We start from the raw sequence: 27,043 nt of genomic DNA on the forward strand, positions 1-27,043 counted from the left end.
TTGCTGTTCCTTAAAAGAGGGCAGATCTCATCTGTATTAGGATGGAAGACCACTAGGTAACTCCTGGATGGCAGGCTACAGCAAGAAATCAAAAACAGAGAAGTACGAGCGATGTGTTGCGTGTTATTGCTAAGAAAACACTTGGATGAGTCTTTATATCATCAGGAGTTGAGTTTGGCTTGAGAGTGTTTATACTTCATTATTTGCTAAGTGAAATTAAATGTCTACTACAGGTGTTGTCTACTTCTACTGGCTTGACCAAAACAGTATATAATCCAGCTGCTTTGAAGGCAGCTCAGAAAACTTTGCCTGTTGTTAATACTACCTTATTAGATTCTACTGAAGCACAGAAGAAAAAACAGGTACATTTAATGTGATTTTGGGCAAGGTATATTTTTCTTGTTGCAGCATAATGTTTATCATCTTCTAACTATGCTTAGAAGATTGAGAGCACTTGAAGATTTTTTTTCTTCTTACCGCTTTTCTTTTATATAAATATATGCTTGTTTAAAATATATTTATATGAAACTGAATTTACAAACTGTGGCTTAAGCTATCATATAGAATAAAAATACTGGAGTACATTTAAAGCTGCACCAGAATTTTAAAGCAAAGTCATGTAAGAGGCAGGAATTAACACAGAACAAGTACTTCTATCTCGTGACTATGATTAGGATGTTAGACTTGCCTGAATGCATATCTTTCAATGTTAGTTATGTAGAGGAAAAAAATGTCATTATGGATCATGTTTGGACTGCTGAAGCCTTTTAATGAGCATTTTAATAATCAGAAGGGCCCAAAATATGGTTTTCATGTACAGATATGAAGATTTTCATCTTTAAAAGATAAAATAGCTTTCAGGATATAATGATATTTTCATCATGTTTAATATCACTCTGTAGTTCTTAACAGATCAGGGCTGAACTTTCTAACTTCTTTGTATTACATTACAGTCATACATAATGGCTGCATTTGTATATCATTTTTAAGCTGTGGAGTTGTTGGTTAGTTTTATGTTAGTTAATGATTAAAATACGTAAGCAGCCAGATTATATAACCATGACTTGTTTTTTGGCTTACATGGCAGGGCTTTTGCTTAAAGGCAGGCTAATACTTAATACCTAGTGTACTCCCAGCCTTCGAGGAGTGGCCATAAATTGAAACTGTTCCATTCAAAATTTGCAAATACTTTTCCCTGTAGTAACTTATTGTCAGAGATACTTTCCTCAGAATCCTGTGGTGCTTAGCAGATTAATTTTTCCAAATGCAGTAGCTGACAGAAAGATTACTCTTTTCCCATCTTGTATGAGCAAATCCTGTTACAGAAGGGATCTCCATTTTGGTTAGAATTAAGCAATAGAGAACTAGACAATGCTCAAGACTCTTGCATTATTTATCTAGCCAATGGGAAGGCAACTAAAAGTACAGCTAGTCACATGTTGAACTAGAAGTTTATAAAGGAAGACAAATAGGTATATGACATCAAGGGGAAGAGGAAAGGAGACATTTAACAAAAGAAATGGGAAAGCATTATTATAAATTATTGTCCATCAAACATTATGGACATAGTATGTGAACTAGATCATTTAATCCCGCTTTTACCAAAGTACAGTTTGTTGGTTTTGGTTTTGGTTTTGGTTTTTGACACTGGCTTTTTCCTGATTTGCACTAATATAATTCTTTGTTTCCCATATTTAGCCTCCCAGTCACTGTGTGTGAGTTGGGCGGCCATATAAATTTGTTTAATAAATAAACTTTAATGCCTATCTCCCTTTTATTCACTCCTCTCTTCTAAAATTATAGTTCTGATCCTGCTATTCCTTTTTCTGGGAACGATTTATCTGTTTTTATATGTATTTTTCCTGAAAATTATCGCATTTTTATTTGATCCTTAGATATGTATTGTTCCCATTTCTATCTAGTTTGTGTGATAATGAAACACTGTCAGAATTTTCCATTCAGGTTTTAGGTTTTTTTACCACCTACTTGCAGCAAATAGAATATAATTTTGCATAGATATAATCTAAATTATATTTTATAAATAAGTTTCAAAAAGATATGTAAAGTCCTAGGAATTTTATTATCAAGCAAAAAATGGTGTATTAGTATAGGATTAAAGGAAATTTTAGAAGTTGCTAAGTTCACATAAGTGTATCTCAGTGCTTAAGTAAATGGTAAGAGCTTCAGTGCTTGAACAGATATAGGAACTTTAGATAGATAGATAGATAGATAGATAGATAGATAGATAGATAGATAGATAGATAGATAGATAGATATAAGGAGGTATTTTTTATGCTTGCTGAATATGTATTTGTTGAAATCTGTATAAGCTTTAAATTCAACATCATGGAGCTATAGTAGAATATTATAGGACGACAGAAAGTGAACCCTACCCCACCCCCCAAAAAATCAGTGCTGTAGTTTTTCCTGGAAGGGTACGCTGATTGCACCTAACAGTTCCAACTTCCTTTGTAATATCCACGAATATCAAAAATTCTGAACATCATTAAAGCTTCTTGATTTTCATAATCTGATAATGGGGAATAATCTGTTAAACGTCTATTTGTTTTCTAGAACAGGAATTAAAAAAAAGCAAACTTTTTTCATTTTTTTTCAGAAAGCAATTAATTGATACTAACAGTGTTCATATATGTGTCCTTTTCCACTTCGTTGAGTGATTGTTTTACATTTGCTACTTTTATTTATTTGCAAAAGCTAGTAATAGAAATTTCTTTCTCTTCTGCAAACTTTATATTTTATTGGAAAATTGTCCTCATAAGTGAGAAAACACTTATGAGGACTTAAGTTTTATGCAGGATTTAGCCTTTACGACCACAGAATAATCAGAAAAAAATAATTAGCATTCCACTTAGATGTAAAATAAATTCCTTTTTATTAAGTCATATTTCTTTAAGGTGATAATTTAGATATGAATGCAGTTGGACAATCTTCCTCCAATTGTACTGTGCAGCCTTTACCTCTCAGAAGTGGTTGTGAATGCTGGCAACTGGTATCCATGCTTTTGGGAGTTGATCATTACATCTGGAAGGGTCCAGATATTGGAGAAGGCTGACTTTGGCTTTCATCTACAAATGTCTAGATTTAGCTTCAGTGTTTTGTATGAGAATTATATAAAACCTCCTCATATATGGTGACTAAGTATTTACTGTTTTTATTGGAGTGCAGCAAGCCATATTAACCTGTTTGTCTCTGCATATCATCTTGTTTTTATGCATTGTTAATATAATTTGATAGGAATTCATCTAATTACCTAGTATGCCTTTTATCTCTGATGCTTATCAGATAAATTCTTACATAGTTATAGATGAGTGCATTAAGACAGCATTCTTATTTAAATCAGAGTATGTATAAGAGGTACAGGAAACAATGCACTTTAGATTTACTGAACAACAGTCTTGCTGTTTAATTTTTTATTCTCTTGGGCTACATATATTTTAATTGAAAATCCAATATATTTGGAATGACATTAATTTTGCAATATTTCAAGATTAATTTTTAGCCACCCAGTAAGATATAATTGAACTATAACATTTATATGTTCTCTAGATCCCAAACAGTGGGAAATACTCTAAAAATATCTGAGATATAAGAAGACATTAAATACCCTTACAATTCCACAATGATTCTACCTGCGGGCAACCCCATGTTGAAGAATGCATCTTTGAATTATGGACATTTTTTTCTTTTGCCAGATTTTCAGGGGTTCTTTAAAACCCAAATTAATTAAATTATAGACTCTAAAATACAATAATAGCTCTTGAACATAGTTGATTTTGTTCAGTGGATTGGCTACTTTCCTCCAATGATGCCTTTAAATTAGTGTATTTCTGCATATAAATTGAACAAATATCCATATATTGTCCAGAAAGTCTAGCACAAGTATCTGGTTCAGCTATGGTGATTGTTAGATAATTATTATAATACGTATTAATTTAGTGAAAATATAAATGGATGGCTTTGGCTTCTTTTCCCTATATAATGATGATTTCTTCAAAAAGGAAAGAATATATGCTTTAATGAATCAACATTTTAATTTTGTGTATGTATAAGTATAGTTGGAGGCATTTTAGGTTTTATAGTGTTCTAACAGTGAGAATCACACTGAGACGAGGAGTAGTTCTCTAGTGTTTATTACTGCTACATAAACAGAATCCTAACAAACTGAATAAGTGTGGGAAAAACCCAGACATATAAACCCCAAAAGCTAAGGCAGGCCTGATCTGTGTCTCTTTGAATGGCTGCTTAATTCCTCAGTACTACGCATGCGCTTGACAGTCTGGGTGGGAGCCCCTTCCTGCTCGTCATCATTACTCATGACATATAGGGTATTCAGATGCTTTCTGTGATTTTTATATTTTTAGGAGGCACTGAGACTTCAGCAAGACGTGAGGAAGAAAAAACAAGAGATCCTAGAAAAACATATTGAAACACAAAAGGTAATAGAACTCTAACATCAGTCAGATATGAAGCTTTAAGATACAAAGGTAGTTTTATGTCAGGGGAAAAAAAACCTGTATTGTGAAAGCAGTTAAATGGAGGATCAGAGGAGAGAGACAGTCAGTCCTTGTTTAGCGACTGCAGTTGGGACCACAACTCGGTCATTAAGCAAAGCAGTTACTAAGTGAAAAATGTGTCCACAACTGTGCTTACTATTTTACTTCAGCTTTCCTTTGCTTTACAGCATCAGAAGGATATGACCCCAAACAGCCGGGTGAGCCCAAACAGCGGGGAAGGTTTCCGGAACCTGGCTCACAAGAGAGCTGGGTAAAAGGGCAAATCTTACAGCCTTTTCCCCCCACTCTGCCACCCTTTGGAAGTGGCACTGCAATAATTAGCAAGAGAGGAATTGATGTTTAATCCAATGATATTTAAATTCATTGGAGAGGAAGGGATGACAAGACAAGAGAATAAGCAGGCACACAATAAGGAATAGAGATCTAAAGGGATGAGCTAGCACCAGTTCTTTGCCTAGCGCTCGCAGCTGCAAGCCACCAGCTGCTTAGGAGGCAAAAAGCAAACTCTTGTTTAGGCAATCTCTCCCCTCTGCATAGGGGGAAAAAAAATAGATCAGACACAGGACAGTGCATACTGACTGACTGTAATGGCAGATACACGAGAGAGAGAGAGATGCTGCAGAGGTAAATGCGGCCATTGGATGCAAAGTTACTTTTTCATCACCGTTGTAACTGCAAATGGTCACTGTCTGAGGCAGTTGCTTAACAAGGGCTGTCTGTATTCATATTCAGTAAGATACTATATATTTTTTTTTCAATATGAGTAATGATCTAACAGAGCTTTATAAGTTTGGGAGAATTTATAAGTTTGGGAGAAAAAAATGAGTTTCTTGGGAATGAATTTTTCAAACAGATTGTTTGAGAAAGTGGGCCAGTAAAATAGGTCTTGGTAGGGTAGTAGGTGAGCTCTTCCTCTCGTTTTTGTTGTTAATCAGTGTGAATTTTACATGGAAACATTTTTTGTTGTTAACCCATGGAATTGGATCCAGGATTTCAGTTTGAAAAACTTACAGAACATGGGTATTAGAATAAATATCATGCTTATATGCTTTATGATTTCACTGGAATAGTATGTGTGTGGAAAGTACTTAAAAAGAATTCCTAAAATGATAATTCCATTAGATGCTGATTTCAAAACTGGAGAAAAATAAAAGTATGAAGTCAGAGGACAAAGCTGAAATCATGAAAACTCTGGAGACATTAACCAACAGTATCACCAAGTTAAAGGATGAATTAAAAGGAGTTTCCTCTGCAAGCACTCCACTAAAAAACATGAAAACAAAGACACAGGTATTCAGATTTTATTCTCTTCAGATATCTTTCATCTTGTTTGTTATTTTATTAGATTTGTTTTTAACATCTACGATTGTGTCTATATGTTTGTGTGTGTGTTTACAGTTCATTCTTGCCTCCAGAGAAACAATGGGGAAAAAATCCCCTTTTCTTCCAGTGCAAATATTTGAATGTGATTTAACCCATTAGCTTTCCCATACTGTCCAGTGCTTTATAACCTGATATATTATTGAATAATTCTGCATCATAAGGTGATTTTTAATTGCTATAATTTGATTTTTTAATCAGTTTTAAATGAAAATATTTTTACGCTTCCAGATTCTGAATTACGTGTTTATGCTGAAAATTATCTCTTCAGACAATTTTTTGCTTGCTTAGCAGTATTACTACTTCACTTAGAGACCTTAATGTGCATGACCTCTGTTGGGGACTTCCCTTTCTATCTAGCAACCTTGTTATACCCGTGGGATCTAGTTATTTTATCTCGTATTTCTACATGAGACAGGAAATGCAAATTAAATTGCTTCCATAACTTTTTAGATGCAGAAAGAGCTATTGGATACAGAGCTGGACTTATATAAGAAAATGCAGGCTGGAGAAGAAGTTACTGAATTAAGGAGAAAGTATACAGAACTGCAGCTTGAAGTAAGTATCTCTCACTCTTGATGGTTAACATTGCAGAAGTTTTACTCCTTGTCAGTGTAATGCAGAAATTGTTTTAAATGAAAATAATCTTAAAGTGTCTTCAGGGGAGGTCTTGAACCTGTACACTTACATTCACTTGTCTTTCAACAGTCTTATCTGTAAATGTAAGTCATCTATGAGCAGCAGGCATTTTTACAATGTACCCATAGATGGTGCTATTGGTATTTAGAACTAGACCTATTGTATTGAAATTTCTCTACCCTATTCCCCCCCACTTTTAAGATTCACTGCCCCCTTTTCTTACTAATAATATATTAACAGAAATAGTTCTTTGTTAAATGTAGCTTGATGTGGGTTCTGCTGATATATGAAAGGAATTTAAGTGACAAACAACAGCACAATTTGGTGCTTTCATTAATTTCATAAACCATTCAATGTGCAGCAGACAAGTGTGAAAAAAGTAACACACACACACAAACACTTGCAGTTCAGTGGAGTCCTTGGTGCTCTCTGAGCCTTGTTGTTTTCTTGCAGACATTTCATTGCCAGACTAGGCAACATCTTCAGTGCAAAGAGGGAGTGGACCTTGCTCTCAGTTTATATACCGCAGCTTGCCCTGCTTCTGTTGGTGGGGGTGTTGTTCTCTCCTTGGGAGTTTTTTGATTGGGCTGTTGTTTGCTGCCTGGTTGATTGCCTGAGTTAATAGTTCCTTGATTAGGGTGTATTGTGTGTTTGATGGTTCATCTGGTGTTAATCCTAGTGTTGATTTTTGCATATCTGGGTGTTGATTGCTGGCAAGGGAGTGTACTGGTCTTTTGGCTTTTCTATTGTCTCGTTTGAATGGTATGTAAATGTTGTTTACCTCTGTGTGTCTGTTGATGGCTGCTCTGTCCGAGTGCCAGGCTTCCAGGAATTCTCTGGCGTTTTTGGATTTGGCTTGGTTTAAGATGTTCACAGTTTCCCAGTTGAAACTATGGTTGAATCTGTCCATGTGCTGTGAGATTAAGGAGTTCTCATTGTGTCTTCTGACTGCTAGTTGGTGTTCGTGGATGCGCTCTGCTAATCTTCTCCCTGTCTGTCCTACATGTGGCTGTTAGAGTCTTTGCATTGTATGTTGTAAATAACTCCTGTTTTTTCTTCTTGGGCTATTGGGTCTTTTGGCTTGCTTAATATGTTTTGAAGAGTTTTAGTTGGTTTATGTGCTACGGTGATGCCATGTGGTTGTAACAGTCTGTTGGTAGTTTCTGAGATGTTTCTGATGTATGGTAGAGTTATCCTTTTCATAGTTTCCGTTGGTTGGGTTATAGTAGGTTGGATGGTGAGGCACCTTTTGATATCCATTTTGGGTATCCATTTTGTTGGAAGATGCTGTGCAGATGTTCTTTTTCTTTTTTCTGGTGTTCTGGGTTGCTGCACTGTGTAAGTGCTTGTCTGAATAATGTTCAGTCTGGCAATGAAACGTCTGCAAGAAAACAACAAGGCTCAGAGAGCACCAAGGACTCCACAGTTCAACCCTGAGCTACAAATACTTGCTTTGATTGGTACTTGCAATTCATTCAGTTGAATTTTTGGCCAGCATCTATATTTGGTCTTATATTTTTTGAATATATTTGCTTTAGTTTCATTTTCTTTTAAGAAAACTTGTGTAATGTAGTGATCAAGGAACTAAACTATGAATTACAAAGCATGTGGTTAGATTTAGATCCTCTTCTTCCTTCAATGTGGCATACTTAATATTCCTTCCTCAAATTTTTCCACATCAAGAAACCTCTGGGAAGGTTCAGCTGAGAGGGAATGCGTGACCCAAAGTCACCCAGTGAACAGGGTCACCTTGGCCTTAATTTCATGAGCTAGCCTTGCAGCGTCTTTCTGTAAGAACCATCTACAGTTCATAGACAGTAACGCTACACTTATCATTACAAATGTCGTAATGTGGAGAATTGTTCTGAAGTTGAAAATACAGAGAGAATATATAACATACTTGGACCTCTATGACTTTTTATATATTTTGTGACTCTTTATTATTGCTAGGCAGCAAAGCGAGGAATTCTTTCTTCCGGCCGTGGGAGAGGAATACATACACGAGGTCGGGGAGTCTCTCGTGGGAGAGGCAGGGGAGTACGAGGCCGGGGTCGAGGAAGAGGTCTTTCTGTTCATGCTGTGGTAGATCATCGTCCTCGGGCACTTGAAATCTCAGCTTTTACAGAGAATGACAGGGAAGATCTCCTTCCTCATTTTGCGGTATGTACCTGCCTAGCTCTTCTTCTAGTCTTAATGAGATATATATTTGTCTTTTTACCTCCTTTGACATTTTCATTGCGGCTGATGAAATAATCAGGCCAAGTTAAATATCTTGAACTTCTTCTGATATTCCTTAGATTAGACAACTGTTGTAGCATTTTCTGCAGATGTAAAAAAGTGCAGGACAGGATAGAAAATGGCAGGCTTGCATGGTTCTCAGCAGTGAAGGAAAGGGTGAAAATAATGAAGTAGGTCTGGGTCACTGACCTGTAATAAAGGATTGGATTGGATTGTGTTCACACTCCATGATATAAAGTCTGTATGAAACTTTGGTACATACATCATGACATCACACATGCCAGAGGTGGGTCTTGCCTCATAATACCACAGTGCTTGATTGATCATTCTGCTAAAACCTTTGGATTCATTAGATACTTCTGAAGGTTTCTTCTGCAATTGTGTTTTTCTCTCTTTGGAAATGTGTCAGTTTTTTAAAGGTAAAAAGTAGTCCTTCAAACTGACAAGTCTTAACAGGTACTGCTCTATGAAATATCTCAATTGAAGGGAATGAGTATATGCCATCATGTGCAATACGTTGCAACATTTGAACATTGTGCACTGCTGCAAATCAGTTTGCAAGCTGGTATACATAACATTTCTTGCCTTTATAAAGCACAGTGCCTAGATTTCCCTGAACAGAATTTATTGCCATGTAATTATAGTTAAAGATGGTTCTAGATGATGTACTCTGAGGGTATCTTGTCTTTTGATCAAATTCCAGATCAAGAAATTTCTAAATAAGATGCTAGGTACATCTAATTTATTAAATTCTTTAGATTACTATAGTTTTTATATTCAGAAATTGAATCTATAATGTGTTAAAAACCTAAATTATTTTTCCTTGATTTATTTAAATGTGCTTAAAATTATCTGCCTTCTATTCAATTTCATTTCAGACCATTTTTAAACTTAACTTCTTTAAGGGGCAGTTCTACAGTTATTTTAGATTTGGAATCATTAGACATTGTTGGTAGACAATTACATTGTATCTAAATGCTCTAAGTTTAAAGTTAGCTCAGAGAAGAAATATTTTGCCTAGTTTAGACTTTTTTTCCTCTTAAAAGCAATATGGTGAAATTGAAGACTGCCAGATAGATGATTCTTCTCTCCACGCAGTGATTACTTTCAAGACAAGAGCAGAAGCTGAAGCTGTGAGTATATCCTCTTCTCTCCCCCACCCCGCTTCAAATAGGTAAGGTAAAGTAAAGTTCAGATGTCCCGTCTTTGGAGCACTGTATCTCCTACGGTCTGATTAACTCCCAACCTTTTCAGTTTAGGAAACATATTAAAACTTAACTTCAAGAAACATTAAAACTTAACTTCAGGAGAGCTTTGCAAATATATCTGCTTTGTGTCAGTTATCATGGGTGTTTTATACTAAGCTGGGTGTTTTATACTAAGGGGTGGGTGTGTGGGTTTGTGTGTGTGTGTGTGTGTGAGAAAATGGATGGATGGATAATATTATGTAGTGCCTTTTCGTTTCAGGCAATTGTACTTGCAATATTTGTTGTAATGAGTATTATTATTCTAGCTTAAATTATTTAATTAAATACAACAGATCAAGTTTCCTGGGGAATCTCCTCAGATGTTTGCATCAGAATCTGAGATACCAGAGGAGAGGTATAATGACTGTTGGCTATGAACACTGTCTGAATATATAATTTCCAGAATTCATTTAGCTGTTTCCTGGAGCATTGGCAGTGGGAAACAACCTCTATGAAGAGTATGGAACTATCTTTTTACTTTATTTTCTCCTTTTATTTTAACTGAAGGTCAAGAATCAAGAATGGTCAATATAAAACTTAGCAGTTCTAGGACAGCTAGTGCAAGATATTTTTGTTGCATTGTTCTCCAATTTGTGAATATTCTAAAATTGGAATATCTTAAAAAGTCATTTATCTTAATTGTATTTAATCATTTAATGCCCAAAGTTCTATTAAAAATACTGTGGAAAAAAATCTCAATTTGGAAAGATTTTTACCCTAAAGTTGGAACTGTAAAATCACAGCATATGTTCATATGAATTTAATAATTCATTTGCTAGTGTCAAATCACAGTTTGCTCAAATTTTGAACATGTGCAAGTTTATTATGCCACAGATATAATCCTATGGATAGGGTAGCCTGATTAAAAATGAAGGCTAATATGTATAAACAATATTTATACACATCAAGTCTCTACTTGTCAGTAAACTGAATAGTACTGTACAGTATATTTTTTTTGAAAATAACAGACTATAGAAATTCATTTTTCAATTAGTTTCAGGTTCATAAGATTTCTTTTAAGTAAGGGTAACTAATATTTTATTGCCTTGAATGAAAAAAGGTTACATTTTATCACATACATTTGGGTTAGGGATGATTCCCTAGTCATGAAATGTTACATTTTTTATATTGCTGTAATTTTTTCAGAAATTACCAAGTTTTTTTTTTTAACTCAAATGTCATATATACTCATTCTTTAAAATCCCACTTTGTGATGTTGTGACAAGACCATATACAAAAAAGTCTCCTCAGTTGCATTTTAATAGGTTTGTGGTATCTTTTAAAATTTATCATAAATTTATATGTACAGATTTAAAATTTATACCTGGGGACTTTAATATCACACAATTCATGTTCAGATGTCATTGGACATGTAATTGTTTCCACATTTCACATTATGCTGTACTTTCAGATTTTACTATAAATCTTTTTTGACCATGGCAGTTATTATTTCAGAATGATGCTAACACTGATTTATGCTAGTTCATGTTACTTTAATTTGGAGGTACAATTTCCAAAGCAAGCACTTAATGTATCTGATACTTATGAAGGCATGAATATCCCATAGGTTTATTTTTTTCAACAATTCAATTACCAGACCTTTGCTGAAAATAGAATGTTTTACAGCAAGATATATTAGATTCATGAAGTTTATTTTTTATTTATTTATCAACCCATTGTATTATTAGGATGCCATGTTTTGGTTGTAGTCATATTGATATTAACAAATATCAATATTTCTGGAGCAAAACACAAATAAGGAAATTATTCAGTAACAGCTGTTTAATATGGAATGATGCAGGTTTGAGAACTTGAAGGTAGATAGGTAGGTAGGTAGGTAGGTAGGTAGGTAGGTAGGTAGATAGATATAATTGCTATAAAAGTGGGGGGGTTATAAAAATGGAAAGTACTTTCATGCACTTGATTATAAACTCGGAAATAATTAAGCCTATGTTACATTTAATGAACCTCTGTAATCAGAGACAAGGGCTTATTTTAACCTCTGTTGAGACCTAGAAATGGAAGTCATAAAGCTACTAGAAGTATGCCAAAGAGCTGTGTTTGCTCCCTGGGTTTCTTACTATTCTTACTATTTTCCTTGAAGCAACAAGATCCCATGAGATACTGTAGATTGCTTGATATTTCACTTTGTTTAAAACTGCCTTGCCATTTTTGCCAGCAGTTAATTATAACAGGCATATGTGTTTTTTTTTTCTAAAAATGTTGTTGCCTCTAGGCTGCTATCCACGGATCTCGATTTAAAGGGCAAGACCTGAAGTTGGCCTGGAACAAGCCAGTAACAAATATGTCAACTGTGGAAACAGAAGAGACTGAGCCAGATGAAGAAGAAGTAAGTGTACAAGGAGGTGAAGGGTATAAATTTTTATCACTTTCTTTGTTCTGCCACAACCTACATCTTTTTTCAATCAGAAATGGTTGGAGAAGACATACTACTGATTAATTTGAGAGAGGTGCTCACATTTAAGAATGCAGTATCTCTTAAAGAAAGTGCTATCTTGATTGCAAATGGAGATGGGAAACAACAAAAGATAGCACCAGTTAGAAGGGTAATTAAAAATAGTGTCTTAAAAACAAGAGTCAGTCTTTTAATGCTTTATATCTCAGACTTGTTTAATACTAACTTGTCTTAAAGCTTCCATCATGCTAGGGACAGAAGTATAAATACTGTTTTATTTCATCATTTTGCAAATGTCATATAGACTCTATTTTGAGGAGTATATTTTTTGTCCAGGTGGTAATAATGGCTTCTGGAATACAAAGTTTTTAAACATATATTTATATTCCTACATTTCATTGATACCCCATGTATTGTGCATTGGAATGGCACACTCTTCATACTTCTCACCTGCATCTTTGCAGCTAACAGAGTTAAGCAGTAATTCTTTAAAAGACCTAAGGCTGATTCAGTGATTTGCCCATAGCCTTTTGAGTAAAAAGATATTTCAACTTGATTCTTCCAAACCATAATACTAAATTGATGGCCTCAAAAATAGCATTCTTTCTTACTGCTGGTTTAGTGCTAAATACTCATAGAAAGCTGATACTCAGATCTTATAGTTCATGATTTTTGTCTTTGTGTGGTGTAAATACAACTTTTTCATTGCAGTATGACCTTACCATCTAAGATTGTAAGTTGTGTGGTGTGTGTATAGCATTTATTGAAGTTATAACTTCACATTGATAGTTTTCAAATCCCTAAATAAACTTCTGTATAAACCTGTATATTTCTATCCTATATATATTGGTTCCTTATGGTTTACTTAAGTTGTATTAATGTACATTCTCTTAGACTATTACTAAAGTAGATCTTTCTTCTCTTCAATAAATTTGCATACATAATAGATTTCCAGTCAAAGTTTCTTCAAGCATTTAGCATGTCTTGAATGTAAGTTTTTACAAAGATAAAAATTCACCACTGATGCTAATGCAGATACTTGTGAGTATTGAAATAAAATATATGTAATAATCAGATCCTAGAAATATCAGTTGTAGGGTAAATTATGAGTGCAGAATTATACTGATTTCACCATAAATTTTATCAGAGTTGCAATTCCATTGTCAGGTCATTTATTTCATTATTTATGGTCTTCATCTCTGACCTTTGTGTAAGCATCTCCTAGAAGATGCATATTTCATTTGTGGAAATTACTTTTATAACTTTTTCTCTAAAATTGATTATTTCCGAACTAGTATTTCATATGAAATGCAGAAAGTCTACATACAATTTTTAACACATTTTTCTAAAGTTTATTTTTTGTAATAAAAGAACATTAACACACCATTCAAGATCCAGTTTTCAGATGTTTCAGGTTTTCTTCAGCCTTATCCTTACCAAAGAGTAGTGAATGTACTTTCATAGATCAATCCTTGTATCTCAAGTGTATAGTCATAAAACCAAAGAGATTGTTAGGCAGTGTGTTTTCCAGAGATATGCAGCAATATGACTGTGAGGATATAAAATGTAGGGAATTGTTTTGCAAAAGAAGGGGAAGGAGCAGGAGGAGGAGGATCTAGGTAGTCTCAGGAATGCTATAAGGATGCATAAACATGGGTGAGGCCTCATATGAATTTATGTAATTTAGTGTTCTATAAGCAAGCTTCGTTCTCTGGTACACCCATAAAGAAGGAATTGGAAGTTTTAAGCCCTTGTTCAACTATGATTTCTTATATACTAAGTTAGAATTATGATAAATGTTAACTGGGCTTTCTGAACAAGCCAGGATTGTTAACATCAGTTTGAAGTAAATTTTAGATACATGATGGTTAATAGTCACTGGCCATTTTTAATGATAGGGTTTATGGCAGGATTTATTCTGCTGCTTTATGAAAATCTAAATAAATCTAATCATTTGTTAAACAAGCCAGAAATAAACCCTGGTTTGTTTTGCTAATCATTTAAAATATCAAGTCATGGTTTATATACAAGTGAAGGCCTGGAATTCACTAACGGAAACTACAGGTAAGGCTGTAGGGAGAACACAGTCTTGAAGCTTCACACAGGTTTGTGTGTAGTTTGCCTGGTATGCCCTTCTACTTTGAGTCATATCTACGGAAATAATTTTAGCTATCAGGTATTTGACTGGGAAAACCTAAGTAATTTAGGAAAATTCAGTGCTAGGAACTGAATTGTTTTTTCCAATTTTGTTATTCCATTTACAGCAGTATAATAGCTTGACACAAATAATTGAACCTCAACCAGAAATACTTTGGTCTTCAAAGATCCTTTTTGTTTTGGTATCTTTATATTGAATAAAGTAAATAGTGATGATGTATGATGATGTTTTTTTTTTTAATTTTGTTGTGCTTGCCTGTCCTTTCAAGGTGCAGATTTGCATAGTCTTAAAAATAGTCAAATTCTAGCAGATGCATGTCTTCAGTTCTTCAAGCAGAGTCTTATTAAACCTTTCTTTTAGTTTCAGGAAGAATCCTTGGTAGATGACTCCTTGCTTCAAGATGATGACGAAGATGATGATGACAATGAATCTCGTTCTTGGAGAAGATGATTCAGATGATTACAGACAGCGCTGGAGATTTACCTATGTTGCATTAACATTTCCTAATATACTTTTGCATATTTGTACTACAAGGAAATTGGATGAAAGAGATGGATTTCACATAAGAAACAAGCAGCAGATTGATCCTGTATTTTGAGTGATTGATGTTCAAGTTGCATTTACATTTCGGTAAATGATTGCTACAGACATCGTATTAGGAACATATGCAATGTTTTTATTCTATGGAAACATTACAGAATTCTTTGGATTCTTTGTAATTTAAAATAATTGGTCATACACCAAAATGACCACGCGTTGTTATAACATAGATTATTCTTTGTTTGTTTGTTTTATTCCAAGTATGGAATGAAAATTTGCATTTAAGATCTTTGTGAATGTTTTCAGAAATGATAGATAACAGTACTAAACTGAAGTCTCTAAAGTTATGTATTCATAATATTGCATAGTAGTATGCTTAGGCTTTACTATGTACTAGCCTCTTGTTGGATTTGTGTACGTATTATACGTATGAGTTTTAATGATACAGTGTATGACTGCTTTGCATATATCTCCTTATCACCTTAAGATGTTTAAAAAATAAAGAAATGGAATGGTCTTGGGAAAAAAAAGAAAAAAAGCAATAATGAAGTTATACCCGTGGCCCATGATAATGGAGAAAAAATATTAAAAAGATAAAAAAAAGAGAGAGACCATTCCAAGTGGTAATCCCAACCCCCCAATATTCAAGAAAAGAGCTGAATCACTGTCATTTTTCCACTTCATAATGAATAAAACAATATAGAAAACAAGGCATTGAAGCCATATGCTTAGTTTACATATATGCAGTGCGCTAACTTCTTTTGAAACACACTTTAAATGGCTAAACTGGCAACCTAACCTCGGATGGAGTTCATGCATTGAAACACGTTCTCAAGCCTGGGGAATCGAAGGGGACTTTTCTCATGTGACCAAGGCTCAAGTTGAAAGATTCGTCTAGCAGAATGAGTTACAAAACTGGTAGGTATTTTATTAAAAATATTTCAAAGAATTCAGACAGAATTTCCTATCAAAATGATACATAGTTTTAGGTTCTTTAGACCAAATATACCACCTCCTAATTTTGTTAAATATTGTGTTTATTAAACAGTTTAAGCAGATGGTTAAGAAAACAAAGCAGGAAATTGCTCTCTTTTGCTCTTTCCTAAGCCTTTTTGATTTGTATGTTATATTACAATGGCACTTACTAGAAAGACATGTCAGCTTGGAAACCCAGAGATCCTGTCAGTTGAGTGTGTTTTGTTTGGTGTGTTTTTTACCTGCAGCTTCCTGTCCCTTTCTTCTTCCCAAAAGGTGCCAAATTATATAGAATAAAATACAGGGGTAGGAGGGATGGTGTGATCCAATATTGGATTGAGACCCTAAAACAGGTTAGAGAAGTTTGTAAAAAAGCAAAGTGCCTTGCTTTTCTGCTGCAGTGTCCTATGTCCTCTTGCATATAGTTCAGGAACATTTCCTGACTTACCCTAGCACTTTTTCTAAAGATCAGAAGAAACTAAACTGGAAGGAATGGCAATAATGGTACTTCCATTAATCATCTTAAAATATTTTACCTAGGTTCCAAGCCATTGAATTTTATCCTAGAGGGGTATTTGGTATATCCAAAGATTAGAATTTCAAATTGCCCTAATATTACTGAAGATTAGTTTACTGAAGCTAAGCAAGAATGGGTCCGAGCGTTGATGTGATAGGAGATTTAAGAACCTTGCCTATGCCAATGTTTTAAGAGAAGTTGGCTATAATAATTATAATTACAAAAATGTGATGTGTTTCATAGAATACATTGAGTGTTTCATTACAATAGAAGACTATACTTTTGTTTTCTTTTTGGCAACACAAAAAGAATCACTAAATAATGCAAACTTTAATATTTCAAGATTTACAGTGAAGACTGAAACACAGTACTGCATTCTTAATGGAAGTAGATTCTAGAATCTCTTAAATGAATTTTTATGGAGTCTGACCCATAGATCACTGCTAACCAAGGATGTTATATTGTTACGCAATTTAGCAGTTCCTAAGTTACCTCTTGGAAAGTATTTCATTCTGCCTAGAGATGAAAACAATTTGACCACAGCTATGTAAAATTTGGGAAAGTAGGAAACATCTCTTTATAGAATAATAAAAAACCACCATGATAAATCACTATGTGGACAATGATAACCTGAACTGACTCTGTTTGTTTCTTGGTGAAGTTCTGAATGCTTTTAGAAGCCAGATTTGTTGTGTTTTGTTGCAAACAACACCGAAATAAATGAGACATCAATATAAGATTTTTTGTTCTTCAGGTAATTTTGGCACAGAAGTACTGGAAAGACTCAGCTGCAAAAGTTTCTCATACTTTGAATCTTCCCTAAGCAATGTTGGGAAAATGGAAAGTCACTGCAGTTTACCGTGGATAATTCAGGCTATATTATCTGAGAAATGCTGAACCAAATATTGCTTCAACATTGCAAACAATATTTTGAAATTTCTAAATAAATGGGTGGCCATGCGCTCCTGGAAAAAAAAAGTATGAAGGTAGGCTTGATTTTTAATTAATCAGGTATGTATAATTAATACTCCTTTTGTGGGAAAACGCATTATTTTGAAAGAGCAGTAATATTAAATAGCATCTCTTGGCAGTATACTGTGTATGACAAATAGGGCGAATAACACATGTTTAGCCTCACGTTGGAAACAGCAGTGAGCTAAAGCAGCATAGCGGCATTTCATATTTTTGTTAATGGATTGTTTGTTTAGATCCTAACAAAAGTTTCTCATCCCCTCTTCCTTCCTGCAGCAGCCACTCTAGAGGATCAGGACTGGTCTCAAAATCAAATTGCTGATGGAGGAGGAAAGAATGGCTTCAAAATCATATCTGAATCCTAAGGTAGGCTAAGGATGTCTGCTGAAAGAAGTTTCACGATTCTTCAAGATCCTTGAAGAAGGCATAGGAAATTTTACCTTCATGAACTTTCAGTTCATTCTCTTAGGAACTAAGCCAAAGAGTTGAGCAGTGGATGAATCCTTATTTCATAACTCAAAGAGGTTTTTTTTAAAAGCCTTCTGTGATACATTAGATTGTAGCACTGCTTCGTCCAAATAAAGAAACTGTGTACCGTGATGTCTTAAAATCGTGAGCTGAACATTAAAGACTGTGATCTGTGTATAAAAATGAAGTTGACATCTTGCAAATTCAAATAGCAGTCTTAACAGGACACAACATGTGAACTTGTTCAAAAGTTATTCTGTATGCAGCTGAGTAGTATTGCAGCATTTATAATGCCAGCATTAAAATACATAGGTTTGGATTAACAATTACAAATGTTTTTGGGAGGGAACTGTGATCCAAAAGAGACTTCCCACTTTGGGGAAAGGATAGGGCAGTGATTTATCCTGAAAACTTTCTTGGAACTTTAATGCCGGTTCCTATGTTCTACAAACTTCTGTTTTGTTCAGAGATAGCACTCTTCATTGCAAAACAAACAGGGAATGGAGAAAATTGTCACTCCTCCCTCTTTTTGTACAGCAAGGATTTTCTAAATGCAATGCTGTATTCAAACCATTCATTGTGTGCGTGTGTGCGTGCGTGTGTGTGTGTGTTTATTTTTATAGAGCTTTCCCATATTTGAGTAATATTAACAGCAACGCAGTGACAAATGAGGAAGAAAGGCAGTAGAAGCAGAGCCAATAATCTTCAGGTAAGTGTGCTGTAAGGAGCAATATCTGTAGCTTCTGATGTCTGTATACTAATGCACAGCATATGGGAAACCAGGTTTTTTTTTAATTCCTCAAATTTTCCTAAAGACCTAGGATTTCCTAGTGGTCTTCTACCCATATATTAGCTGGATCTGACCTCATTTAGTTTTCTCAAGAGTCTTCAAGATCAGCTTCATTCTGCCATATGTTATAATGGGCCTGAATAAGTATGATTAAGTCTAGTTTATTGTCCAGTATAAATTTATCAATCTATATACAGTACAAATCTGTATATTGTCCACATCAATTGATAGTTTGTAAAATTTAGGCCTGACCCTGAGTTTTCCAATATAAGCACAAAATCAGTCAGAGTTCCTGGGCAGCATGACAGAGAATGAGAAAGACGTTGCCCTTGTCAATGTTATCAGTCAACATTAATTGTTCCTTCCCAATATTCATTTGCAGAACTCTTGCTCATAATATTATTTATACATTCTTTTTATTGAATACACTACCCCATTGACACCTTCTGAACAGTAAATTAGCTCTGTTTGATCTGATTGCATACTTTTGCTCTATTTCAATAGGTAAAGGTAAAGGTTTCCCTTGACATTAAGTCCAGTCATGTCTGACTCTAGGGGGCGGTGCTCATCTCCGTTTCAAAGCCGAAGAGCCAGCGTTTGTCCGTAGACACTTCCGTGGTCATGTGGCTGGCATGACTACACGGAACGCCGTTACCTGCCCGCCGAAGCGGTACCTATTAATCTACTCACATTTGCATGTTTTCGAACTTCTAGGTTGGCAGGAGCTGGGACTAGCAACAGGAGCTTACCCCGTCGCGCGGATTCGAACCGCCGACCTTCCAATCGGCAAGCTCAGCAGCTCAGCGGTTTAACCCACAGCGCCACCAAGTCCCTATTTCAATACATAAACTAAACACAAAAAACCCTGAACAGGAAACAATATAGAACAATGGAATTTTCCTAAATTTCAAAAAAAGTACTAGTGCTATTTCTTCTCAGTTTCATGATATCCAAGTAAAGCATCCAAATGAGAACAAAAACACACCCTTGAAAATAGCAATTTGTTAAAAGTTGTGAACCCTGATTGGGTTTGTTTGTTTTTTTGGATCCACTTGACTGCAAAACTGTTTCTGGTACCTCTTGTTTCCCTTAATAGTGATGAAGCCAATCATAAAACTTAGGCAGTTTCATCTGAGACTACAGGTAGTCCTCAATTTACAATAGCAGTTGGGACCAGAATTTCCATCGCTAAGAAATGCGGTCATAAAATGCAACCACATTGCTTAACAACAACAGTCCCTGCAATCCCGGTTGCTATTGTTAACTGAATCCCACAGTTGTTAGGCAAGGCAACTTCCTGCTGGCTTGACACAACCAAAGTCAGTGGGGAAGCTGACAGGAAGTTGCAAGTCCCAGGCTGGCAGGCATGTAAGTGGGTGGTGCCAGATGGAGGAAGGTGTGAGGGGGTGCATGAAAGGCACAATCAGGGAGGGTATGAGGGGTGCATGAGTGGCCAACATGGCGCAAGCACAGAAGGGCTGGGGGAGGGTGTGCAGGTGTGGGAGACTTACCCCAGCGACTTGTGACCTTCCCTGCTGGCTTCCCCATTGACTTTCTGGGAAAGCCAGCAGGTAAGGTTGCATATGGCGATCATGTGAACACAGGGCACTGCAACCGGTCATAAGTGTAAACTGGTTGCCAAGTGCCCAGATCATGATCACATGTCTACGGGGGTGCTGGAGTGGCCAGAACTCCAAGGACCGATTGTAACCACCATTGGCTTAGTGCTGTCATAACTTTGAACAATCGCTGAACAAATGGTCATAGGTTGAAGGCTATCTGTAATAATAATAATAATAATAATAATCAGTGCTCAGGCTGATCACTTAATCAGGGCTATGCAGTGTTTCAGATTTGGCGGGAAAAAACCCTTCAGAGAGATTTATGAATGAACGAATGACTTGGAGAAAAAAAGATCCTTCAGATATAGATATAGATACTCACACACATATATCATCTTTGTAAGAATCTGACACTTTTAATCCCAATAATAGTCCAACTCATGCACAGGTAAAATATGCAGATTTCAGATTTATTGAGAAGGTGTACAGACCAAGGGAAAAAGCTGCGATTGAAGATTCCCACCTAAACATCCTAATTAAAATCAAGCAATTACCCCACTCCCCACCCCCCACTCTTCCCGCCTAGTTCCAACTGCCAGGCATGTCAAGCACAGATGTCTTCTGATGGTACGACCTTGACTTTCCCAACTAGCCCAAACAACATACTTCCACACTGCTTGATGTTTCCCCCTCTCCACTGGTTCTTGACACATGGACTCAACATGGCAGATGAACATGGTCAAACTATTCATCAATCATTTGAACATGGATTCTGACAATCATATTTTTATTTGTTTAAAATATTTATATACCAGTTGGCAGATTCTTAACTGTCTTTTCCCATGAATGTGCTGCAGCTGTGGAGGGTAGCCAGGTGATCCCAGGAAAAGAAATAGCTCCTTTAAGGAGTTGCTGATAAGTAACTGATAAGTAGTTCCCTTTCTCCACGTGCACCAAAGCTCCCTTTCCCCTTTGAATCCAAAGCATGGCCCAGTCCTGATGCTAAGATCTTAAAAAGATAAGTAATAGAAGTTCACCAACTTTAAACATTATTGTGATAGAAAAACAAAAGTTTAATTTATGTTGTAAATTTACATAGAGTTGGATTTATATCGGCAGATTGTACATGGCCTCCAGTAAAAATCTTGACATACCTCATTTGGTATCAGATGGTTTCTGATCCATCTTTAAAGTTTTGAGCCAGTCTGGTCTAGTGGTTAAGGTGCTGGGCTAGAAACCAGGAGTCTGTGAGTTCTAGTCCCACCTTAGGCATGAAAGCCGGCTGGGTGACCTTGGGCCAGTCCCTCTCTCTCAGCCCAACTCACCACACAGGGTTGTTGTGGGGAAAATAGGAGGAGGAAGAAATATTAGGTATTTTAGCCACCTTGAGTTATTCATAAAAATAATAAAGGTGGGATAAAAATTAAATAAATAAATAGATGAGAAAGACATAATTAATCAAGTCCAGTTAGAATTTATTAGGAAAGGTGTTAGCAATCTAGTGAAGTTTTTTCTTTTGAATTCTTGGCAACCACATTTTTGGTTTTGCTTATTTAATGCTAATTTACCTTACAGAGTTCCTTGTTTTAACTCTAATAATCTACTGTGTTTTTTTCTTTCAAAATACTCAAGACTCAACTATCTTTGTCCATAAACCTTTTCACAATAACTTTAAGGAGAGAAAAAGGGACACTTGTAATGTTAATAGAAGTGGTTTTGTAAACTTTGAAGTCTAGTATATCTGACTGAATTGCGTTTTACTAGCTGAATATAAAAACACATGTGTTGAATGAAATGTGTGAAATTGGTCTAAAAGTATATATTTTTGTATTGCTGAAGCAATATTTTTTTCAAATGTGTTTTTAATCTTTTCAGCTTGCTGCTAAACTTTTGTGTGCCTGGCAGAAACATTCAAAATGTTTTTTAAAAAATGCAAACATAGGATGAAGGGTTATCTACGCTCAGTCTATTTCTGGATTAAAGGCATAAAACAAATTATTTACTCCCAGCCTATTTTGAGTCTACTGTTTGTACTGATATTAAAGATAAATTAAATTGCTAAAGGTTATTGACAAGTAAATGGAAAGATCTTAATTTTTAAAGACATCCTCAGTTCTTTTTTGCATGGCAGATTTCAAAAATAGAATGCAAAATATACTTGAATGATAAAGTCGTATTAATGCATGTAGTAGTAGATTTTCATCACTGGCTAATATACACCTTTAATTAGGAAAAAAAGCTTTTCTGTTATAGCAAAAATAATAATTGTTAGCAATATATTTGAGAATGAAGCAAAAAGTCTACACTTTATAAATAGTACATGTATTTTTTAAATAAATACTACATGTTGAAGGCTAGGGGGCACTCTGTTTACATAACTGAAAATAATTTAATTTTCTTGTATGTATCGATTTGTCATCAGACCACTGAAATCTAACAAATGTCTTGCTATGCAAAATACTATGCACATTCCTACAAAGGACTCCTTTAAAAACTGTTTTTATCTAAGCCAACGTATTGCTCTCAGGGATCCATCATTGTTTATGATCACGATCACAAAATCATTAACGGAACTCATACTATTATCTAATAGCAAAGTCTACAACTTTCACCTGCATTATACCATGTACAGTACTTTTCATTAATTAGTGAAAGAAGTTAATGAAAGAAGTTCAGGACAGAAAAACAATTTGGTGAATAATAGAAAAACATTTCATCCTGGAAAGAGCCTACAACTACTTTCCTTTTTGAAAAATAAAAGTTTTCCAATTAATTTTAACAGTTTTATTGTTCACAGTCTCCAGATTACCACAAACCTGTCTTTCTATCTTACCAGCTGCTTCCAATATTTTATTCCTTTTTCCTGCTTTTTCCATATAATCCATATGGAAACTTTTTCCATATTTTTGGATGTTCATATTAAAATCTTAGTTTTGGAGCTGCACAGAATGGTTACCAGCATGCAGGTTGATGCAGTTGTTGAATTAAAAAGAAGGAAAACAAAATGTGCATGTTCATGTTTTGAGGGGAAATGACACAAATTTAACAGTCAAGAGAATTGCTGTCTAATCTGCAAGATTATATGGATAGTCCATATGTTTTCTGACTAAATTTACCACAGGGTGCTTTCTTGCTTGTTTGCAATAGATTAAGATGGTTACCTCTCTTCTGATTAAAAAGATTTCCTTGTACCCTTACAGTTCTCTTTAGCGTTCTGTGTTTTCATTCCACCTAACCGTAAGAAAACTCCATAGTTGTCAACATTTGGCAATAAAGATTAGTTACTTATGTTGTAATACCCTTTAAATATTTTTTTGATTTTAATGTAAAAATCTAAGTGTATGTTATAAAATTTTTCTACTTGTTAACATATTGTACGATTTCTTTCCTTCTTTCTATTTTATCTAGTACAGTAATGCTTTCAACATCCAACTTAACAGAACTGTGGCATACTTAGAACATAAAGTTGAAATATAAACTGCAATCTGAGAGATTAAATATTTAATTAAAATCTCAGAGAGAAATATGTTGACTGATTTTCTTGTCTTATGTTTACTTCCTAATTCTTGCTTCATTATTATACTTATTTTCTCATTTAATATTTCTACTTCCCTTTTGTTCTTTTCCTTTTTAAAAAAGTTAAAATCTCTGCTGTAAATTTCAACTTGACATAAGGGAAAACTATATTTCCAGTATATAATGTGTGTGTGTGTGTATTTTATTATGGCTATAGCAAGGAACAATACAACTAATATCATATAAATCATTTTTCTTGAAATCACACTTGATAAGATATGAACAAATAAGAATAATAATTGATACTGAACAAAAATAACTACTTTAAGGTGGTAAAATGTGGGCCAGGGATAGTGTGTTGCTAAGAGGTGTCTGCAAACTTCCAACTATTACGTTTGTTTGTTTTTTTGGTGGGGGTGGATTTCAGTTGGGCAAACCAAACCCTCAACCAGTGTTCAGTGATTTAATTTAGAAATAGTAGCTTAACCCTAATTTAGGTAGTAACAAATAAAGAGGGAGCCATTTTCTAGGGATAGTTCAGTGTACATAGAATTATAAACTATCATATTTTTAAAATTACATAAGGTATACCTATAGGAATCTTGGACTTGACCAAATCTGACACTTTTATTTAAAAGGTAACTGTTTGTTTATCTCTGAATTCTAGAACTGGGCAGCAAGAGATAAAATCCCTCTCGATTCTAGAAGTCAGGAAAAGATCAGCATGCATTGTTCAAAGAAATGCTATTTCTGCTAAAACAAAAAACAAAAAATCTAGATTGAATGTGTGTGTGTGTGTGTGTGTGTCTTACGAACTACTTGACTGTTTGCAAACGTAGCCCAAAATGATATTCTAGTGATTTGCTTTATCAGAATCCTCCCTCCCACTCCACCTCCAATCCTGAGCAAATCAGAGGTGGATTTTGTAGCTAATCATCCAGTCAGGCTAAGGACCTTTTGAATAATACTTTGTTTTTTTAAATTTTCACACCGACACACCCACATCCTTTTTCCAGGATGTTTCTTGTCTTGTCAGACCAAACCCCATTAAACATGCACTGATGTTTATTTGTCGCCCATGTAGTTTGCTTACCATTTGCTTACCACTTTCAGGAGCAGAATCATCTTTGTTTTGTTTCATCAAAGCCCACTAAACCTTTGCTTTTTTGTTTTTGTTTGTTTGGAAACACTGCAACCAAAAGTAGGATTTTATTATTCTGTGACCATTCTAAAACTTTTGAAGTTCTAAGATCATTTTTTGAGCCTTTGAGAGATTCTTTAACCTTAACAGTGAAATAGTACAAAATATTGTTTATTGGATCCTTTGTGATGCAGTGAGAACTACCTCACTGGTTAGCTATAGAGGAAATTCTCCATTTGTTTTCTTAATATTATTTAAAATCATAGCTGCGTCCTGCCCAAAAGGCCTCTCATTTAGAGGAATAAATAAATGATGAGGGGAAATTTCTTGAAAGCTACCATTTAATGTCTTGCTGTAGCAGTGAAGTCTCTCATCCCAGCTGACAGACTGGGCATAGCATGGCTACTTTATTTTAAACTTTTCTGAATTTTGTGAACTAGACCTAGGATGCCTCCACTTTCCAGATGTACTCTAGTTATTCCATTGGGTCTTTTGGGAGATTGATTTATTTTGATTGATTGATTATGTGCCATCAAGTCAATTTGCTTTTAGCCACCATAGAAATAGATTACCTCCAGGATGATTGTCCCCGACATAGTCCTTCCAATCTTCTAATGGTGTAGTCATCACTGCTGTAATTGAGTCCATCTACCTCACTTGGCCTTCCATCTCTCCCAGCATTATAGACTTCTCGGGAGAGCTAGGTCTTCGCGTAATGTGTCCAAAATATGTTAATTGAACCTGGTCATTTGTGCTTCAAGTGAGAACTCTGGATTGATTTGTTCTATGATCCATTTGTTTGTTTGTTGGCTATGCATGTTACTCTCAGGAGTATTCTCCAAATCCAGAATTCAAAAGTGTCAATACTCTTTCTGTCCTCCCCCTTCAAATTCCAATTTTCACTTCCATAGGGTGTCACAGGTAAAATGATTCCCTGCACAATTTTAATATATGTAGGTATAGATACATCATGGTATCCAAATATCTTTTCAAGATCTTTACTGCTGTTCTATCAAATGCTAATCTAAATCATGTTTTTGACTGTACTGTTGACAGTCATTCCTAAAAGACAGATATCAATATCTTCACTGTCAGTTGTAAGGCTGCTTTATGTACCTGTTGTCATTAGTTTGGTTGTCTTTATCTTTAATCTTAGTCCCATTTTTCAGTGTTCTCCTGGATGTCATTACCAGAGGTTGCAGAACATTTGCATCATCAGCTATCAGAGTAATGTCATCAGCACAGGTTATTGATGCTTCTTTCTCCAATTTTAAAAACATACTCATCTTCTTCTGTAATACTGCTTCTTGTGTCTTCTTCTTGTCTCTTCTAAGAGTTCTCTGATATTCTTTCTTAAGTTCCTTCCTGAGAACATTTTCTTTATATGATATGAAGAGAAACCAGATTGTCTGTCTTGGCTTTGGCTTTTCTTCTTGGCACTGTCCACAGTTTGTTATGATATTCAGTTTGTTCCCATTGTAATTCTTTCATTGCAGGTTTGGATTATCTTTTCCTACATAGTAACTAGCTGTCCCAAAGGTTTTAATCTAGCCACATTGTAAACTCCTTTAGTACTTCAAAGGATCCTCAGCTCTTTCTCAACATCCATCTGACTTGAGGGGCCCACCATCTGGAACTTTATCATCAGTTATCTTATATTGTCTATCCATGTGGTTTTCTTGTTAAAATATAGGAGTGGTTTACCATTGCCTTCTCCCACACAGTATAAAAAGACCCTTTGCTCTTGTCACTAAAGTGATAATTAGCCTAAAGGATTGTCTTTTATCACTGCTACCCAATATAGATGCCTGCTTGCTTTAGCTTGACATCTGGGATTACCTTCATTTTCTTGGGTTACCCTGTTAGGATTATATAGTCTTGGTATACATTCCCTGTGTTCTTCACTCATCCCTCCCAGGAACATGGCCCACCACAATGAAGCAGCATAG

The 27,043-nt window shown here is 35.2% G+C and overlaps 1 protein-coding gene and 1 long non-coding RNA gene across 3 annotated transcripts in view; both read left to right on the top strand.

Moving 5' to 3' along the window:
* Window positions 1–15,863, top strand: part of RBM26 (RNA binding motif protein 26) — a 38,420-nt gene extending 22,557 nt beyond the window's left edge. For both annotated transcript variants that reach the window (XM_063304666.1, XM_063304667.1), the window contains exons 15-22: window positions 234–362; window positions 4,383–4,457; window positions 5,658–5,825; window positions 6,369–6,473; window positions 8,505–8,714; window positions 9,839–9,925; window positions 12,276–12,389; window positions 14,974–15,863. In XM_063304666.1, coding sequence (XP_063160736.1) covers window positions 234–362; window positions 4,383–4,457; window positions 5,658–5,825; window positions 6,369–6,473; window positions 8,505–8,714; window positions 9,839–9,925; window positions 12,276–12,389; window positions 14,974–15,063 — 978 coding nt within the window. In that variant the 3' untranslated portion in view covers window positions 15,064–15,863. The remainder of the gene's footprint in view (window positions 1–233; window positions 363–4,382; window positions 4,458–5,657; window positions 5,826–6,368; window positions 6,474–8,504; window positions 8,715–9,838; window positions 9,926–12,275; window positions 12,390–14,973) is intronic.
* A 2,482-nt stretch (window positions 15,864–18,345) lies between these two features.
* On the top strand, window positions 18,346–23,961 carry LOC134498524 (uncharacterized). The gene is made up of 2 exons (XR_010068048.1): window positions 18,346–18,794; window positions 18,901–23,961. It is a non-coding gene; the product is annotated as an uncharacterized LOC134498524 (long non-coding RNA).
* Window positions 23,962–27,043: the final 3,082 nt, after the last annotated feature.

Source organism: Candoia aspera, chromosome 5, assembly GCF_035149785.1.
Source record: "Candoia aspera isolate rCanAsp1 chromosome 5, rCanAsp1.hap2, whole genome shotgun sequence".
Taxonomy (NCBI): Eukaryota; Metazoa; Chordata; class Lepidosauria; order Squamata; family Boidae; genus Candoia; species Candoia aspera.